Source organism: Rattus norvegicus, chromosome 1, assembly GCF_021556685.1.
Source record: "Rattus norvegicus strain SHRSP/BbbUtx chromosome 1, alternate assembly SHRSP_T2T, whole genome shotgun sequence".
Lineage (NCBI taxonomy): Eukaryota > Metazoa > Chordata > Mammalia > Rodentia > Muridae > Rattus > Rattus norvegicus.
The window spans coordinates 75001486-75021757 of record NC_141534.1 but is presented as its reverse complement, the minus strand read 5'-3'; the positions used below and the strand labels follow the sequence as shown (position 1 = coordinate 75021757).

Here is a 20272-nt window from a genome sequence, read left to right as displayed (position 1 = left end):
TCTGAAAACAGTTACCATTTAAGAATTCATTTTTATGTATGTAGTTGTGTAATATGTGTACATGTATCTACATGGCATGTGTGTCTCTGTGTGTATATTTATGCATGAATGTGCATATATACAAAATTGTGTTACACTGAAAACATTTATGGATGGGCATCATCACCATCTACCACTTAATGCCAGGTCTTTTGTAGTTCATGTAATGCTGGAGATTTTCCTGCCTTTTCCTCATTTCACCAAAACATCAGCAGGTTTACATATTTGCAATACAATGCCCACTATTTTAAATCTGCAGATATAAACTCAGTATCTTCTGGTTTTCTCTCTTATTCACTTACTATTCGTCAGTAGAGAAGAAGACAACATGTACTTTTTAACAAGCAAGTTTATAAACACAGAGAAATATTATGACATTTTACAAGTAAAATATAATATCCATATATGTTAGTTTCATTAGGGTAGTATGATATAAAATTTGCTTGATATGTGTGTTCAAGTTCAATCTCATGTTGACCTACTTCCATATGCCAAAAATGCAATGTTATATTCTTCGTGATAGAAGGATATGTGGAAATGGAAATAAATTGCAACTAAATCTCATGAGAAAATCATGGCATCTATATGTATATAATGATTGACAGGAACCCCAAGTATTTGGTAATCTAACCTTTATCTCACTGAACAGTAATAATCTAAAATCAGCAAAAGCTACTTACTAAGATATGTATCATATTAACAAAAGAAGTACGAAAATTGAGAGATATTTGGAAGAATTAAACAGGAAAACTAAAGCTGTGAGACAGTTAGGAGTACAAAATCTTAAATGTATTTCACCATTTTCATCTAAAAGTGCAAACACAATGGCTTTTGGGAGAGCTTGTGTGAGAGGAAAATGCTTGCTACTCCAGTATGTGGACGTTTGTGTAATCCATCATAGTCATGTATCTCATAGGGCACAGTGGTAAACACTTTAATTTCCAGTTTGTGAGTTCTGAAGATAAGTGGATCCCAAAAACATTCTGTCCTGTCTTTTTAGGCATGACAGTAAATGCTCTAACAATAAGAGACCATTGGGGCTGGGGATTTAGCTCAGTGGTAGAGCGCTTACCTAGGAAGCGCAAGGCCCTGGGTTCGGTCCCCAGCTCCGAAAAAAAGAACCGGAAAAAAAAAAAAAAAGAGACCATGCACCCAGAATGTGACTCTCTTCACTTAGGTTGACTGTTGTCATCCACATCCTGGCACATACCTATGTATGTCCACTAGCACAAACATGTGCATCTATGTAAGCTCCACCTTCAATAATAATATCCATAATAAAAACTACATCATGGAAAAAGGATTGAAAGGGTAATTTAAGTGTAAATATCAAAGAAACCAGAGGGTTAAGCTATTCTACTATCTAGCAAAAAATGGGTTTCCAAATATATACATGGAAAAGATATAATTGGTGTTACTCCTAGACTAATAGGATAAATTGGAATACAGAGCAAAACTAGCATTTGTGATTTATTGTGTAAGAAAGAAATAAAAAAGCAAAATGGGCTTCCATGCAAAAACGTATTTCCATGAGATGCTGGTGTAACTAGAAAGTAGCAGACAGGAAATTGATGTTTGTCCCTATTTTCTCATCCTATGATGAAATCAACGCAAAACATCAAATGCATACATGTAAAAATGGGCAACGTGTCCAGACATCTTTTCATATTTAAGAACTTAAAAGCCCCAGGAAACAAAACAAGACTGACTTTGTACTCACTTCAATGGAAACATGTTTTGTGGAGTTGAGATTGAAGGTGTAGAGAGGAGATAACACCAGCTGAAAAGAAAGTATGTTGCAAAGTCTTCATTGGACAAAGAATTATATCAGAGTATCCAACACAGAAAAAAAGTCCAGTAAAGATAATTCCCAAACTGTTTAATTGAGATGTTAATTGAAGGAACAGTTATCAAAGAATAAATTCAAGTGCTGGATTAATTTACAGTACTATCAGCAGTGATCATGTTTTCCCCTTTTCCCAAACTCACATTCAAATGTCACCCTTCATTATTTTTGTAACTTAATATTTTGACTGGGACAATATTCTATCTTAAATAAGTTTTAATTTGATGATAAAATTTGTGGAGTTATTTACATACTCCATTCCTTATCCCTCTCTCAAATGTGTAGTAGATCCCCTCTTTTCTCTATGAAGGTCTCAATTTTTATATACTAATCTTAATTTTCTGCAGTTCAATATCTTAATTTTTGTTCTTCTTGGCATGTCCCTTCCTCCCTCCTTTGTTTTACTTTGCTCTCCTCTTCTCTTTCTTCCTTCTCGCTTGCTTCCTTTTTCCTCCCTCCTTCCATCCCTTTCTTTCTATTTTGCATTGTTTCTTTCTTCCATGGAGTTCTTTTAAATATCTGTCTTTTTTGACAGTGTATCTCTTCCTACACTTAGCTATTCTTGAAATTGCTCTTTCGTGAAACATGGCCTCAACTTACAGAAATTCCTGTGGCTCTACCTCTAAAATACAGGGAGTAAAATTGTGTAGCATTACACAAGTCCTTTAATTTTTGGTCTTAATATCTATACTTTCATGGTCTAATTTGGGAAATTCTCTCCATGATAATGAAGTCAAGTGTTTTCTCTTTCTTATTGTCTATCAGATTCAGAGTGAGAGGATTTTTAAAGTTTTCTAATAATCTAGAATTTTGACAAACTCATATGTTCATACACTCATCTTTGCTAACTCTCCTAAGGTATATCTTAGTGTCTGCCCATCTAACTCTTTTTCCTTAAATATAACTCTTTATGATGAATTTGTATTGTTCAAGCATTCTTGGATGCATGACCATCTGCTGAAATGTAGTCAGCCTTTGAAGTACACATCCTTAAAGAAAGTTGAGTTATCCTCTTTGATTGCATACAATTGCCACTCACTCTGTAGCTGTATATGAGCTTGTTTGCTCATCTGCCTTCTGCTTACTGAGATTTTTTTCTGGTCTGGGCTGATATAGATGTAGTACATGCTGACACAATTGTGGTATGTTCCTAAATGGAGCTTCCTTGCTATGTCTGGATGTTTCCATATAGTTTCACATCACCTCTAGTTCTTACATATATTGTATCTTTTTTTTTCTTATACAATGATCCCTGGAAGGGAGAGAGTATGATCGTTATGTTACATTCAGTCAAGAACACTCTTTTGTTTCTAATTTTTCATACTTTGTTATGGGTCACTGTGGCAATGACCATCTATGAAAATAGTAGCATCTTATTTTTAGTCATTTCATTGACTGTTTCTTGACAGGTCCAAAATCACAGGAAACCATGGCAGGAAATTAAGGTAGGAGCTGGGAGATAGGAACAAACAGGGACCATGATGGAGCAAATCTTCATGACTTGCTGCTTATGAATTACTCAATCTGATTTTTAATATAGAACACAACTATTTTTCCAAAGGCACCATGCACAGTAGCTGCACTCCTTACTCATCAGTCATTAAGAAAATTATGTGGAATTTCCCCTCCAGAGTACCTTAAGGAAGAAAACCTTCAATGAAGAATCAGTCTTTTCAGATTAATCTGGGTTATCCTGTTAATACCAACTAAGTGTTCCTGTTAAGATGGCACGTACTGTTGTAGTTTAAATAGTTCATAGTTGCATGTGCTTGGTTATTACCTTTTTCCTCTGGCAGTTTGCATAGCACCTTCTGGAATTGTAAAAGGCAACCTGCAAGGATCAAGCTTTCTGGTCCATTCCTGTTGGAGTTTTCTTCATACTTTTTTTCAAGTGTATGCTTTCTCAAATAATAGCGTCTTACCATCAAATTTTAGGATGTAATCAAGAGCAACAATTTTAACCTATATGTTTGGGTGTTATGTTGTGGTCCTTGATACATTGACCTTGAATTTGTATGAGAGGAAAGATATAAACATAGTTTCATCATTCTACCTGTAACTATTCAGTATGGTCAGTATTTTTAAAGTTGTCTTTCTTTTTATATTTTTTTCTTAAAAAGCTTTATTTACTTTATGTATGTGAGTACTGGTAGCTGTTTTCAGAGACAACAAAAAAGGACATCAGATAACACTTCTGATGGTCCTGAGACACCATGTGGTTGCTGTGAATTGAATTCACTACCCAGGAGGAGGAGTCGTTGCTCTTAACCACTGAGCCATCTTTTCTGTTCCCAGGTTTCTGTGTTTTGACCAATATGTACTATTGCTTTCTTTGACAAACATATAGTGTTTCTATCAGTGTTCCTTTATATGATTGTAGGTGTTCTCAGTTCTCCTCCTTTGCTTATGAGTCTGTTTTCAATCACATCTATACTGTTTTTGTTATTGTAGCCCTGAAATATAACATGAAATCTGGGCTTGAAATCTCTAATTTTTTGTTTTGTTCAGGATTGTATTTGTCTATTTGGGGACTTTTGTGTTTTCATTGGAAAAATAAACATATATCAATTTCTGTAAAGTTAGCTATTCATGTTTTGATGAGAGTTGCCTTGAATGTGGAGATTGATTTGGTAGGATGTACAGTTTATGGGCTGTAAATTCATGCCAACACATTTGGTAAAGTAGAGATGTTCAAGACTGAGAAACCTGGTGGACATAATCCTCAGGCTTAGATGATTCCCATTCCCATAAATGACTCCTGACTTAGAATAAACATGACATACATGCTTCTCATATAAAAGAGATATGACCACAACTCATGTAGGCTCAAGACAGAGGTCTCTCTGCAAGTTAGCAACTTAGATGATTGGAGGCCTTCTCAGATAAGCTTTTCTTCCCAGATATTTCTCCCTGGAAAAGATATTTAATCCTAGGCCCACCTTGAAAAGTGGGTTTTTTTTTACATATCAGTCTTCTGCCATGACAATAAACAATTCAGAACCATGGATTGCCTGTTTTCATTGAGATCTGCCATGGGGAACCATGGAAAAGGTCTTCAGCTATTGAGTTGCAGTCTAATCTCCTATACAAGGCCTCTCTGAATGACCAGCCAAAACTTCCACCAAACCTGCTGCTCATCAAGCCAAGTACTCTTCCCAATGGAACTAGCAGGAGCTCCCTGTTTCTCTCCTGGCCCATGGCCATACACATCCCGAGGGCCCCCACTCTGTTCTCTGCTCTTCTGCTACTCCCAGCAGTGCCTGTGTGTCCAAGGGTCTGAGAACTCCACTGACCTGTCTTTGTTGTAGGCCAAGGAGACTGGAACCATGTCCAGATTTTCTATGTTTCAGACTGGGCTTCCGCAGCCTCAGAGCCTTGTCCCTTTCCTCAAGCAGCTGTGTCCTGTGTCTAAGTAGACAAGAAACTCACAATCCTACACATTTTCACCATAATTAATGCTACTGATTAATGAGCTCAGTATTAGTAGATACTTTTAATATCTGTAATTTTAGGTAAAATTTATCTATGTCTTATTCCTTATTTCTTTATGTTCTTTATTAATACTTTATTTCTTTTTCTAGGTTTGTTCATTCAGAAAGATTTTATTGAGAGCTATTTTGAGAGCTTTTTTATTTCTTTCTCTGTTTATTATTTGTACATTGGAAGGCTCACAGGTTTCTGTTGTAATTCTGCATCAGCTTTATTAGAGTTCTTAAACACTCTGTAAGATTGTGTAATTTATCATAACACCTACAAGTAAAGATCAGTTTAGTTCTTCTTTTCTTATCTATGCTCTCTTTACTACTTCACCTGTTTTATTCCCTCATTAGCAATTCTAAATCTACGTTGAAGAGAAGAGGTGAGAATGGGTAACCTTGTCTTGTTCAAAACTTCAGAGATGTATACTGTGTTTTTCTCTGTATTATGATGTTGTCTATTGGTTCTTAAAACAATTGTTTTTTTATAAAATTGAGGTAGACTCTTTGTTTCATCATTTACTTCTAGATGTTTATCATGAAATGATGCTGGATTTTGTGAGAGGGCTTTAATCGATTCAATCAGGTGATCAGTTTTTTCCCTGTACTTTAGTCTGTTTATTAGGTTACATTAATTGATTTAAAGGTGTTGAATCAGTCCTGCATCTTTTCAATGAGGCCAACATGGTCACAGTGCTTAGCCATTTTAGCATGTTATTGGATTAAGTTTTCATACATTTATTTGTGTCTATGTTCAAAATAGGTTGTCCTACAATTTTCCTTTGTTTTATTTTATTTTTTGATAGGATTTTTTTGTCTGTTTCTGAAATCAGGGTAATACCATTTTCCAAAGAAAATGTTCTTTCTTTTCCAGTTTTTTATAATTATTAAATACATATTAGTGTTACTAGATCCTTGAAGGACTGATAGAAATGTGCACTGACTATCTCAAACTTGAGCCTTTTTGGCAGGGGATTTTTAAATTGATATTTGGATCTTTTTCAATTCTATAGGTCTACTTGAATTATTACCTCCATTCATATTTTCTATTGGTAAGTCATATGTATATCTTAAGATGCATTTATTTCTTTAAAAATTTCCAATTTAGAGGATATATATATATATATATATATTTTAAACATATGTTTATGATTCCCTGAATGTTCTCAATGTCTATTGTAACATCTTGCTTCCATCTTGAATATGGATTCTCTCTTCTTTTGTTACCTTGGCTAAATTTTTATCATTATTACTATTGTTTTTTTTTCATTCTCTGTGTTGATATTTTAGTTCTTGTTCATAGATTTCTGTCCAGATTTTAATGAACTCTTCCCACTTACCTTTATGACTATTGATTGTTCTTATATACTTTAGGCTTTCAGGTATCTCATAAAATTATTAATTTTTGATCTCCAAACCTTTTTGATTTGGATTCAAGTGCCAAAATAATTCCTCTTATAAAAGCTTTCATTGTGTGCCATAGATTTTGAGATTCTGATGTATTGTGATTTTAGTTTCATTCCATTCTAGGAATTTCAGTTTCCTTCTTTATTTCTTCCTTCAGTCAATTTTGGTTTAGATTTTTGCTACTTAGCTTCCACAGATTTGCCTTTCTTTCTTTCCTTCTTTCTTTCTTTCTTTTGTTCTTTCTTTCCTTTCTTTTCTTTTCTTTCTGTGGATGTTTATATTTTGATATTGTCCCTGGTAGTCTGGTAAAGTGCAAGATGTAATTTCAGTTTTCCTGTATTTTAGAGGCTTGCTTTTATCCTAATATGTGGTATTTTGGAGAAAATTTCATAAGCTGCAGAGAAGGCTGTGTTTTCATTTAGCTTTTGATTGGAATTTTTATATGTGTGTTATGTCTATTTAATTTTTCAGAATGTCCAATGTGTCATACCACAAAAGAAGATTTCCATGTTATAAAACAATAGTGATGATTAATATAATGAACAAAGAAGAGACATACGATGCTGCAAATGAAAAAGCTCAAGTAATATTCAAAGAGTGGTCCTTCAGAATAGCCCAAGATTCTTTCAGTAGATACTAGAAATCACCAGGGATTGGGCTGATATTCAATGAGTTAAAAAAACAGTATCAGTGCTCCCTTAAACTATACAATACAGTAAAACTTTCAGTCATAATGAAAGTTAAGTCAAATTTTTCATCATAAATGAGATTGAACAAAATCATGATCACTGTACAAGTTCTGAAAAGATACATGAAAGAGTAGTTAGTTCTATAGAATGGGATAAAATATCCAACATGGCAGAGAGAACAATAAAGAATGCCAGAAATCAAAATAACAAAATTTTGCTATAATAATTAAAAGCAAACTAACAAAAATGACATAATTATTAAATGCCATTTAATAATACACCTCAATATTTATGTTCAAAAAATAACAATGAGGAGAAAAGATAAATAGATTGAATAAGAAAAAAGTACTCATGCTTCTACTACTTCCATGAAATCTAATTCATATCCAATGACAGATCCCAAATTAGGGTTAAAGATGGAAAAGTCTTCAAAGAAAATATACTTAAAATTTAAACTGACTGGGCAGAAAGAAAAAGAGAGAGACAGAGAGAGACAAAGAGAGACAGAGAGAGACAGAGAGAGACAGAGAGAGAGACTCAAGAGACACTTCTATTTAATAAAGGCATTTTACTGCATATAGCCAACATCAAATTAAATGGCGAGTGATTTAAAACATTTACAATAAAATAAGGAAAAAATAAGGCTGTAATTCTCTCCACATTTATTTAGTATAGTATTTGATATTCTAGCAAGAGCAATAAGACCACCAAAGGAAATTTAAGGGATATTTCTTAAAAAGAAGAATAATTGAAAGAATCACTATTTGCAGATAATGATATACATAAGTGACCCCAAAAATCCTAGCAGGGAATTTCCACAGACGATAAACACTGTGAGCAAAGTGATTGGATACAAGATTAAAGAAAAAAGAAAAAAAAACCTGTATCTCCCCCACATACAAAGTACAAATGGACTGAGAAAAAAATCAGAGTAAGCAACATCATCGACAATATCCACAAATAGTACAAAATAACTTGGAGAAATTCTAACCAACTAAAGGAAAGACTTATATGATAAAAATTTCAAGCCTTTGGAGAAATAAATTGAAGATCCTATCAGAACATGGAATAATATCCCATGAACATGGATAAGTGGCATCAAGATAGTAAACCTGATCACACTACCAAAAGCACTCAAGAGATTAAATGCAATGCCCATCTAAATTCCAACACAATTTCAATTCTTTATAGACCTTGAAAGGGCAAATATAATCTGTTGTAGAAAAACAAAAATCCCTAGATATCTAAAACATTCTTGAAAAATAAAATTATTTCTGGAGGTACCAGCATCCCTGATTTCAAGGTGTACTGCAGAGGTATGGCAAGAAACTATTTTGTGGCATTGGCAAAGAAACATATTTGTTGATCAATAGAATCAAATCGAAGGACCACAGATAAAACCACACGTCTAAGGATAAAAGATTTTTATAATATAATCCAGAAATACACAATGAAAAATGAAAGCATTTCCAAAACATTGTGTTGGTCTAACTAGATGTCTGCATATAGATGAATGCAAATTGAGTGATATTTATCACACTGTAGAAAATAAAGCAAAATTGACCAAAAACTGCAACATAAAACTAGGTACTCTGAATCCAACAAAGGATAAAAGAGGGGAATTGCCTTGAAAAAATTGACACAGGAGATGACATTTTAAAAAGAACACCTATAGCTAGCACTGGCAATAATACTGACAATTTGTAAGTGGGAACTCTTGAAACTGAGTTTTCTGTGAGGCAAAGGATACTGTCAAAATGACAAACCAGTGTACAGAATGGAAAACAATCTTCACCAACTCCTAATCTGATAGAGTAGTAATATTCAAAATATATAAATATGACAAGAAACTAGATATTGAGCAGCCAATTATTCCAAGTAAAAGGCAGAGCACAGAGCCAGAGAAGATTCTCAAAAGAGGAAAACAGGAAAGTAGTTAGGAAGCAGTTAAAGAATTTTCAACATATTTAGCCACCAGGATAATACTAACTAAAGTGACATCGGGATACCATCTTATACCTGTCAGAAGGACTACAATCAAAAACACAAGAGATAGCACATAGCAGTGAGAATTTGGAGCAAGGTGAACACTCCACCGTTACTGGTATGAGAACAAATTTGTAAAGCTACTGTGGAAAATAATATGGCAATTCCTTCAAAAACTGAGAATTGACCTACCTTAAGACCCAGCCATATCACTTTTGGGCATATACCCAAAGAATGCTTTATTATATAACAAGGACACTTGATCAACCATGTACATCGCTCCTTATTCATAATAGCCACACACTCGAAAAAAATCAAGATGTTCAGCTGAAGAATTAATAAAGATAATGGACTATATTTTTTCAATTGAATATTATTCAGCTGTTAAAAAAAGATATTATTGGGGTTGGGGATTTGACTCAGTGGTAGGGCGCTTGCTTAGCAAGCGCAAGGCCCTGGGTTCGGTCCCCAGCTCCGAAAAAAGAGACATTATGAAAAACTCAGGCAAGTTTATATAACTAGAAAAATATTATGCTGAGTGAGGCAACCCATATGAAGAAAGATAAACTGATATGTACACACATATAAGTGGAAATTAATTTATATGTCAAGTATCATCCTGCTTCAATCCACAGACTCAGGTTAAGTAACAAGAAAGGCTCTATGTGGATGCATGGATCTCCATGGGAAGAGGAAATGGAATACATTTTGTGGGTGGACTGTGGGCAGGTGGGGTTGGGAACAGGACCAATGAGGTAGTGGTTTGGAAAGATATGAAGGAAGAGAATAGAAGGCAAGCTAAATGGAACTGGGGGATATCTGGGAAGTGATGAGTAAACCTATTGCAGTGAAAGCTTCCAGAATTCTACAAGGGTAATTAGTAGGATTCTAATGAGGATCTCTAGTAAAGGAAGATATTGAGTTAAAACAATCCATCTCTATAACCAGGCAAATATTCAAGATCTGGTTCTGGGACATCAATGCTACAAAACCTTCAGCCTAAATTTATCTTGCCTGTAAGATGCCTGTGATAAGGCTATCGAGAGGCAGAAGGTGTGGGAATGGCTAACCAGTGATTGGTAAAATTTGAGGCCTCCACCAGGAAAGAGAGCTCATGCTTGTCATAGTCCAAATGACTAGGAACCAGAGACTGCATAGCTCAGAGACATAGGTTAGGGAAACATGTAGTAGAATGATCACCAATGATATTTTGCTGTATTCATACACATGCCTAGGTCATTTGTAATAAGAGAAGCCCCCGCTGGCAGCTAATGAGAGAAGATGCAGAGACCCACAGTCAAACATTATGTGTGGAGAGAGCTCAAACTGGAGATCTCCACTGGCTCCTTCCTCTTGGAGCTCTAGGAGCCCTGTGAAAGAGAAGGAAAAATTAGAAGAAAGAGTGGAGTTTTAGACAATCGAAGAACACAGGCTACAGAAGAAAATAAGGGCTAAATCCTAACCATATATTTTATGGTTCTTACCTAGGTAATATTGTGGGACTAATAAAAGGGAGTCAGAATGTCTATGACTCTTTTGTTTGTTCTCTATTATATTTCCTCCTACTGGTTTAACTCACTCACTTGATTAACTCACTTGATATGTGTTTGTGCCCAGTCTTATTGTGTCTTGTTATGCTGCCTGTGTTTCAGTGATATCTCTGCTCTTTTTAAAAGAAATGGTGGCACAGATCAAGGGGAGAAGCATTAGGGTAGGACTGTCATTACTGTAGGGCAGGAAAGTTTTGGTAGGCATAAATTGGAAATGAAAACATTAAGAAGAAGAATCTAAGTTGGCATAGCTATCCAGAGATGTAAAAGGATAGATATAAAACCAACCTATTCAAAGGGACAAATCAAATATACTTTATATATTATACATTAAAGAAAAAAATTCAAGAATAGGGTATTACACTCTTAAACATGCACACATCCAACACAGAAGTACCCAGTTTCACTAATAAAACAGTAGTAGATTTCAAAGACAGATTAACCACAGCACAGATGTAATGAGCTATTTCAGTACCCCACTTTCAGCAGTAGGTTATATGGAAAAAAAACTAAATAGAGAAGCTTTGATATTAAATGACATCATCAGTCAGTTCTATCACCACATGTAACACCACTTGTACCCCTATAACCTCTAGAAAAATGATATGTTTACACTATATATTGATGTCTACTATGTACTCATCATCCTTCAGCAACCTATCTACATAAAACACATTTTCAAAAAGTTTTAAAAATATAACGATACTTTCCAAGAACCCTTCATTCTCTACCAAGTATTGAATTTAGCAGATCAAAAATTTGAGAATCCTCAAGATGTTATTTTAAAAGATTTTTTTTACATTTACAGAGACCAGATGAAGTAAATAAAGATTTATGTCTGTCTCTCTGTTTCCCTCTCTCTCTCTCTCTCTCTCTCTCTCTCTCTCTCTCTCTCTCTCTCTCTCTGTCTCTACACACACACACACACACACACACACACACACTGAACAATGGTCCTCTGTGAAACTGGGAGGAAATCGGGAAACAATCTTAGTTTGGGGAACTCTAGGATTGTTTATATCCTGCCCAAACTGTACTATGCAAGAATTTTGACCAAAAGCTATTTACATAGTGTGCTATTTTTACTAGGTCTACTTACATTGTTTCTCTGGCACTTAAGAGATTTATAAAGATAATTGCAATACAGTATTCAGTATAATTTTTTGGTGTTTCACCTGTCTTTGTAGATAACACTTGCCCTGAAAACAAAGGTACACCCATCTGTGACTCACAAATGTTCATATTAAAGGGATGCACAACTATGATACCCAGCGAGATACTTGGTTTTGAGAGCACACAGTTTACAATAAGTTGTATAATTAATCTGACAAAAATTAAAAGTAGATATATTACATTCCATAATTTAACCATTGTATATTTCCCATAGCAATGATACTGCTCCCACGATGATAAAGGAATGTGCATATATATTACTGATATAACTGTATCAATACATAATTTAAATTAGCGCAAACTCTTTTTGAATAAAATACAAAAGATGTTCCATACCTGAAAACTGTGATTTTGAAAACTGAAAAATGTACTTTAGAGAGGTTAAAGTTCATGTTATTTTATATCTTAAGCATGAAATATCAGAAGCACTTAAGGTAAACAATACATTGTAACATATTTTGAAATAACCAAGAAGGAGATATTTATGTCCTTAAAATTGCAAAGTATTATAAATGGAAAGTATCCACAGAGAAGTAGAAAAAATGTAAAATGACATTTCATATTCCAATATATAAATAATTTAAGTTATTGATATACATAATGCATACATAACTCATAAAATGTCATTTGGATTTTTTTATGATAGTGTGAACGAATAGTATTTCAATACATGGTGAAAGAAACTGTTATTGTTTTGCAGGGAAATCATGCATAAATGACACTCTAATGTTCATACATGTACTACTGTAACTTAATCTGTTTTAATCTGATGATGGTCGTATTATTTATATTCAGACCATATCAAATATTCAGTTACCATTTTCCTAATTTGACTAAAAAGTTAAAAAAATTAACAAAATTTGACCAAATTAGTGTCAGAGAAAATAAGGCTAGCTCCAAAACTTTTGGTGTTTTGTATTTATGATAATTAAGACAACTACACTTAATGCTGCTACAGTTATAACAGGAAGAAATTTATCTTAAGAAAGAATGGTTTCTCTTTCAAGTAACATATGGAGTGTCTTACTACTATGTAAAATATTTTATTGAAGTTTTAAAACACTTGTAAACCTTGAAGTGTATATATGATTTCGTATGCCCCAATCTCAATGAAAAATACTATGTGAAAAATCAATGTGCTGCCTATATCAGACATGTTATTTTTATAGCATTTATCATTTTAAGTTTATTTTATTATTTCTAACATCATAGGGTACTAAATCACACTATACAGCAGTCTTTTCTAGTACATATTAAAAAAGACAGTCACAGAGGGCTCATGTAATTACAAGTGTGAAGTTTGCAGGGATGGGACTGTTGTGGTACCACCTGAAGAGGCATTCAGGATGATGCACAGTGAGGGGTGCCTGATCTTTTGATACGGGAAAGCCAAGGATAGGATGAGAAACAAAAATAGCATCTGCTGTCAACCAGAACATTGTCCATCTTAGTGTGCAAGGTGGAAATGTCTGAAAGACCATACAGCCTTTTAATCTCCCTTGATGTAAGCAAGGATCCCTTGGGCCAATAAACTCTTTATAGAGTATTTTGTTCAGGCATCAATTTCTAAATTTCCCAAGTTGCCTATGGTGAAGCTAAACCTATTACAGTATCCTTAATTTCAAGTGACATTGTACACTTGAACATGTTCTTCTTCTACTGCTGAATTAATGGCTTATTTCCACAGTCACTTTTCAGCAGACACAGTAATGACACAGTAACAATTATCAATCTTGAGTTCCATGTTTATTTTAGGTTAATTTCCACTCTTTGTCCCTGCCTGAAAAGTCGTGAAAGTATATTCCCATCTTCCCTTGCTGAGTTCAGACTTGAGTGCAAGCTGCACTTCTCATTTTCAGGTACTTACTGTGTGGTTGCCTACAGCAGTGGACATGGCTGTCTGGGAAAAAATACACCTGTCTTCCTTTAACACTAATATGCATGATTTTTTTTTCTCTTTAGCAGGATGTAAAAAAACTCAAACAAACTTATCTGATCTTAATCTTGCACCTCATAGAAGGCCTAGAAACATTTTTCACATGCTCCAATACAATAAACTCAGTATGTGCAGAGAAATATATTCATGACCACAAATACACATTATATATATAATATATACAAGAATATATATGCATATGTGCATATATATGCATATATATGCATATGTGCATATATATGCATATGTGCATATATATATATGCAGGAAACAGGTAAACATAGTAAGCTACCACCGAAGACAAATATTAAAAGTTAGATAAAATAATCTGAGGCAGATGGAGGTATTTCTAAAGCAGACAGTAGGTCTCAATTTCTAATCCTGACATTCCTATTCCCAAATTTTCTGCAGCACACACAGACTTTGTCACTGTAACCTCACCCAGGGAAATAGTTGTTCACTAACAACAGTAGCATTATCCCACTGAACACAGCTAGATTTCTAGAATACTCTCAAATACTCTTTTTGTTCTATATTCCTTCACCTGCAGAGCTAATGTAGGTAACATCCAAACTGAGGAGTTACAGGCATGGCTGAGAATATGGGGGAAATTTCCAGTGAGTACTCTTGAAGAAAGGTAATAAATACCAAATTCATTATCTCTTAAAGGACCAGATGAGTCCTTTAAGACAGGACAGCAGAAAGATCTGGGAATGGAGGAGAGGATATATCTTACTAGGGTAAACATTCAGAATAATGAAGCTTAAATCTGTACCTCCCCTAGGGCATGTCAATGCCAACTCTTGAAAATGAATAAATGGTAAGGGACTTACTCAACCATAAAATCTCTGTTGAATTTAAGCATCCTCCAGTCAGTGGTTTTGTTGAGAGGGTAGATCGCATAAGCAGGGAAATATCCAATAATCACCACATTTCCTTCACCATGTATACGGTAATTCATCCTGACTAAGCACTCGCTGCTTGTGTAGGAGCACACAAGAATTGGAATCTGCAGAAAGCAAGAGATAAAAGTCCAAGAGAACAGCATAATAACAAAGTATCTGCCCTTCTGTGAGCATGATAAGTTGAAATCTGCAATGTACAGCACATATATGCATGGGGTATGTATATATAATTGTTTAGAATTTTATTGGTTACTGAAGTTATCACATGAATCATCCCAAGTTCTTTCTGATTAAACTTCACTCCCCAGTGGATTTGCCAAGTGCTTTCTTCCCACATGCTTTGATTCTGAGGGCTTGCTTTCAGAATAACAAGCAATATAGATTAAAAAAAAAAAAACTTTTCATGATTCCTCTCTAGCCACAGGCAGTATGATTCCTTCCAAGACAACAGAGATTCAGGCACAAGGCATGAAAGCCTTAGTGAATTCAGCCACAAATGTAACCAAAGAAACTACTCACGGGAAAGGCATTTATGATGATAAAAACATGTAAACCAGATGATGCCATGCTAAATGATATGGAGAAGGTACCCAAAGTCCGTATCTGTCCTGAGAAAGTCTCAGACAACCTGATCTGTAGAAATGAAGAGAATCAATCCTAGTTTTGCTTTCCAGGATCTCCACAGGTCACAGAATTTTTAAAAAGGTGTCTGTACACCAATATTATATCCAGGCCCCTTTCTAAACAGTTTGTATCTTATTGCAATGAAACTAACTGTTTTACAGATTTGATTTCCAATTTTGTGTCAATACAGCAATCAAGTTTCTTTTATGAATCTAAACTTTCTGTGATATTATATTATCCAGCATGAATCTCTGAATAGATATATTGTCTTGACATGCCTTTTTCCTAGAACATTGGGTCTACCCACTGATAATTCATACCTGAGAACGTAGCACCTTTAACAAATAGAATACCATAGAAAAATAGCTTGTTTTAAATCCCCTATAATACTGAGTAATGCTGTCAAAAGAGAAGTATTATTTCTAAAATCAGAGAAAAGAGTGATGCCAGTGATTTGATTGTATGGGGGTCTGTAGTCATGATGCATGCTAATGCAAATGCCCACCATAAGAACTAAACACAGCACAGAGTGTAAATCTTTGTGTAAATAATGGCTCATTTTAGATAGGGATAAATCAGTGTTACTGGGGTAGGACACAGCTGAGCTTCAATATCCTTTCTGCTCTACTCTTCCTCAATGTCTGGATGTAGGAGCCCTTCATCCCACCTTACTGCCACTCCCTGGGGACTCCATGACTTGGATAGGACTACACTACTCCAAACATTGTTGTCAGCTTTTTGACTAATCATTTCCACTCTGCTTGTGGTAAAATGAAGTATTTTGATTAGAATTTCCCTGATAGCTAAGGCTGTTCTTATTTAGGTGGCTGTTTTTAGCTCTTTACTTCTTCTTTTTAATATTTTACATAAACTTTTTAATACTTTAAATTAAGATATCTTTGTTTACATTTGGATTTTTGATACACTTTATAATATTTTAATTTTTATATTTTATTATTTTTACATTGTTAATACTTTTATTAATGATTCCATTCATTTACATCTCAAATGATGGACTATTTCTCGTTTACACATCCACAACCCCTCTACCTGCCAAACCTTCTATGGATGCCTCCTTGTATGCTCTTTGGCTGGTAATCGAGTTCCTAGGAATAATAGGTTGTCTAGCCAGCTGATATTGTTACTTTTTAAAATTTTATTATTCTTGAGTATTTTATGTATTTACATTTCAAATATTATACCCTTTACTTCTTCTCCCAAAACACCTCCTGTATACCTGATTCTATGAGAATGTTCGCATTCCCACCCACCCTGGCATTACCCTACATTGGGGAAACAAGCCTTCACAGGACCAAGGGCTTTCCCTCCCATTGATGCTGGACAATGCCATCCTCTGCCACATAAATATCTAGAGTCATGGGAACCTCCATGGGTACACATTTCCTCTGCCACATAAATGGCTGGAATCATGGGAACCTCTGTGTGCATACATTGGTTGGTGGTTTAGTCCCTGTGAGCTCTGGTTTGTTTGGTTGCTATTTTTGTTTTTCCTATGGTGCAACAAACCCCTTCAGCTCCTTCAGTCTCTTCTCTAACTCCTCCATTGAGGTCCTCTTGTTCAGTTCAATGCTTAGCTGCAACCATTCTAATCTATATCAGTAGAGCCCTGGCAGAACCTCTCAGGAGACACACCTATCTGGCTCCGCTCAGCAATCATTTCTTGGCATCAGTGATTTGTTTGGTGGGAACGTATGGGATGGATGCCCAGGTGAGGCAGTCTCTCTGGATGACAATTTCTTCACTCCCTTCTCAACCATTTGTCCCTGTATCTCTGCCCTTGAGTATTTTGTTCACCCTTCTAGGAAGGAATGAAGCATTAGCATTTTGTTGGTCTTCCTTCTTCTTGGACTTCTAATCTGTGAATTTTTTCTTAGATATTCTGAGCTTTTGTGCTATTAACCACTTATCAGTGAGTGCATGCCATGTGTATTCTTTTGTGACTGGGTTACCTCCTTCAGGATGATAAATTCATTCATTCATTTCTTTCTTTCTTTCTTTCTTTCTTTCTTTCTTTCTTTCCTTCTTTCTTTCTTTCTTTCTTTCATTCTTTCTTTCTCCTTCCTTCCTTTCTTCCTTCCTTCCTTCCTTCCTTCCTTCCTTCCATCTTTCTTTTTCTGGCTCAATATCCAGTGTCATCAGGTTGGGTTGGTAACAGTGCTCTCAACAGGGGCCTGCTAACTAACCAGTTTTGTCACGCTGGGTAGCTTACATTGCTCTCAACAGTGGTGAGCTCACTGGCCCATTGACCTACTTTCTATCTCATTATTTTTTCTCATTTCACTTTTTCTGTATATGTAAATTAGATATTTGTTATTTTACATTTCTTCCTTCTTTTTTCTTTTATTGGATATTTTCATTTATATTTGAAATGTTTTTCTTTTAATTTTAAAGTCTTAAATTATTTATTTCTTTTTTTCATTTTTTTTAAATTGGGTATTTCTTCTTTACATTTCAAGAGTTATTCCCTTTCCCAGTTTCTTGTCCATAAGTCCCCTAATCTCTCTCCCTCCCCTTCTAAAGGGTGTTCCCCTCCCCATTTATCTCCCCTTATCACCCACTCCCCCAGACAATCCCCTACACTTGGGGTCCAACCTTGACAGAACCAAGGGCTTCTCCCAACATTAAAATGCTATTCTCTTCCCCAGTTTCCCATACATAAGCCCCCCCCGTACCCTGCTCCTCCCCTACTTCTATAAGGGTGTTCCCCTTTCAATCCACTTCCCCTTTTTGCTCCCCACCAACATTCCGATACACTGGGCGGTTCAGCCTTGTCAGGATGAAGGTCTTCTCCTTCCATTGGTCCCCAACAAGGTGATCCTCTGCCACATGTGCAGCTGGAGCCATGGATCACCCCATGTATAGTCTTTGGGTACTGATTTAGTCCCTGGGAGCTCTGGTTGTTGCCATTTTTGTTCTTATGGGATTGCCAGCCCCTTCAGCTCTTTCAATCCTTTCTCTAATTCCTCCAACAAAGATGCTGTGCTCTGTGCAATGGTTTGCTGCTAGCTTTCGCCTCTGTATTTGACATGCTCTGGTCATGTCTCTTAGGAGACAGATGAATCAGGCTCCTGTCAGCATGCAGTACTTAGCTTCATCAGTCTTATGAAGTTTTGATAGTTGCGTGTGTGTGTGTGTGTGTGTGTGTGTGTGTGTGTGTGTGTGTACACACACATGGGCCATATACCCATGTAGGAAAACTCTGAATAGCTGTTCCTTCCATCTCTACTCCAAATGTCTCCTCCATAATCCCTCCTATGAATATTTTTGTTCCCCCTTTTAAGAAGGAGTAAAGCATCCAAACTTTGGTCATCTTTCTTCTTTAGTTTCATATATCTGTGGATTGTATCTTGGGTAATTCAAGCTTTTGGACTAATATCCACTTATCAGTGAGTGAATACTACCCACGTGTATTTTTCTATGATTGGATTACCTCACTCAGGACGATATTTTCTAGTTTAATCCATTTGCTTTGAATTTCATGAAGTCATTGTTTTTGATAGCTGAATGTGTTGATGTACCAAATTTTCTATATCCATTCCACTGTTGAAGGGTATCTAGGTTCTTTCCAGCATCTGCCTAATATATGCTACTATGAACATAGTGGAACATGTGTACTTGTTGTATGTTGCAACATCTTTTGGGTATATGCCCAGGAGAGGTATAGCAGGGTCCTCAGGTAGTGTAATGTCCAATTTTCTGAGGAACCTCCACACAGATTGCCAGAGTTGTTGTACAGTTTGCAATCTCACCAACAATGGAGGAGTGTTCCTTTTTCTCCACATCCTTGCCAGCATCTGTTAGCACGTGAGTTTTTGATTCTGAGTGATGTGAGGTGGAATTTGAGTGTTGTTTTGATTTGCATTTCCCTGATGACAAAGGATGTTGAACATTTTTTAGGTACGTCTCAGCTATTCTATATTACCAAACTGATAATGTTTTATTTAGCTCTGTATTCCATTTTAATAGGGTTATTTGTTTTTCAGGAGTCTAACTTCATGAGTTCTTTGTGTATTTGGATATTAGCCCTATATCAGATGGAGGACTGGTTAAGATCTTTTCCCAATCTGTTGTTAGTCCTTTTGTCCTAGTGATAATATCCTTTGCCTTACAGAAGCTTTGCAGGTTTTTGAGGTCCCATTTGTTAATTTTTGATCTTAGCACATAAGCCATTGATGTTTTGATCAAGAAATTTTCCCAGTGCCCATGTGATCGGGAATCTTTCCCAATTTTCCTTCTGTTAGTTTGAGTGTATCTGGTTTGATGTAGAGGTCTTTAATACACTTGGACTTACGAATTGTACAGGGTGATAAAAATGGATATATTTGCATTCTTCTATATTTGCATGGATATATTTGTTGAAAATGGTACCTTGTTTCCATTGTATGTTTTAGCAACTTTGTCAAAGATGAAGTGACCATAGGCATGTGCACTCATTTCTGGGTCTTCAATTCTATTCCACTGATCTACCTGCCTGTTTCTGTACCAATACCATACAATTTTTATCACTATTGCTCTCTAATATTGCTTGAGTTCAGGGATGGTGATTTTGCCAGAAGTTGTTTTATTGTTGACTATACTTTGTGCTATCCTGTGTTTTGTTTTATTCCAAATGAATTTGCA

The 20272-nt window shown here is 35.5% G+C and overlaps 1 protein-coding gene across 1 annotated transcript in view; it reads right to left on the bottom strand.

Moving 5' to 3' along the window:
- The window catches only part of Vom2r25 (vomeronasal 2 receptor, 25), a 42672-nt gene extending 27522 nt beyond the window's left edge, over positions 1-15150 (bottom strand). The window contains exon 1 of the mRNA NM_001099482.3: positions 14936-15150. Within this exon, the coding sequence (NP_001092952.3) occupies positions 14936-15150 (215 nt within the window). The remainder of the gene's footprint in view (positions 1-14935) is intronic.
- Positions 15151-20272: the final 5122 nt, after the last annotated feature.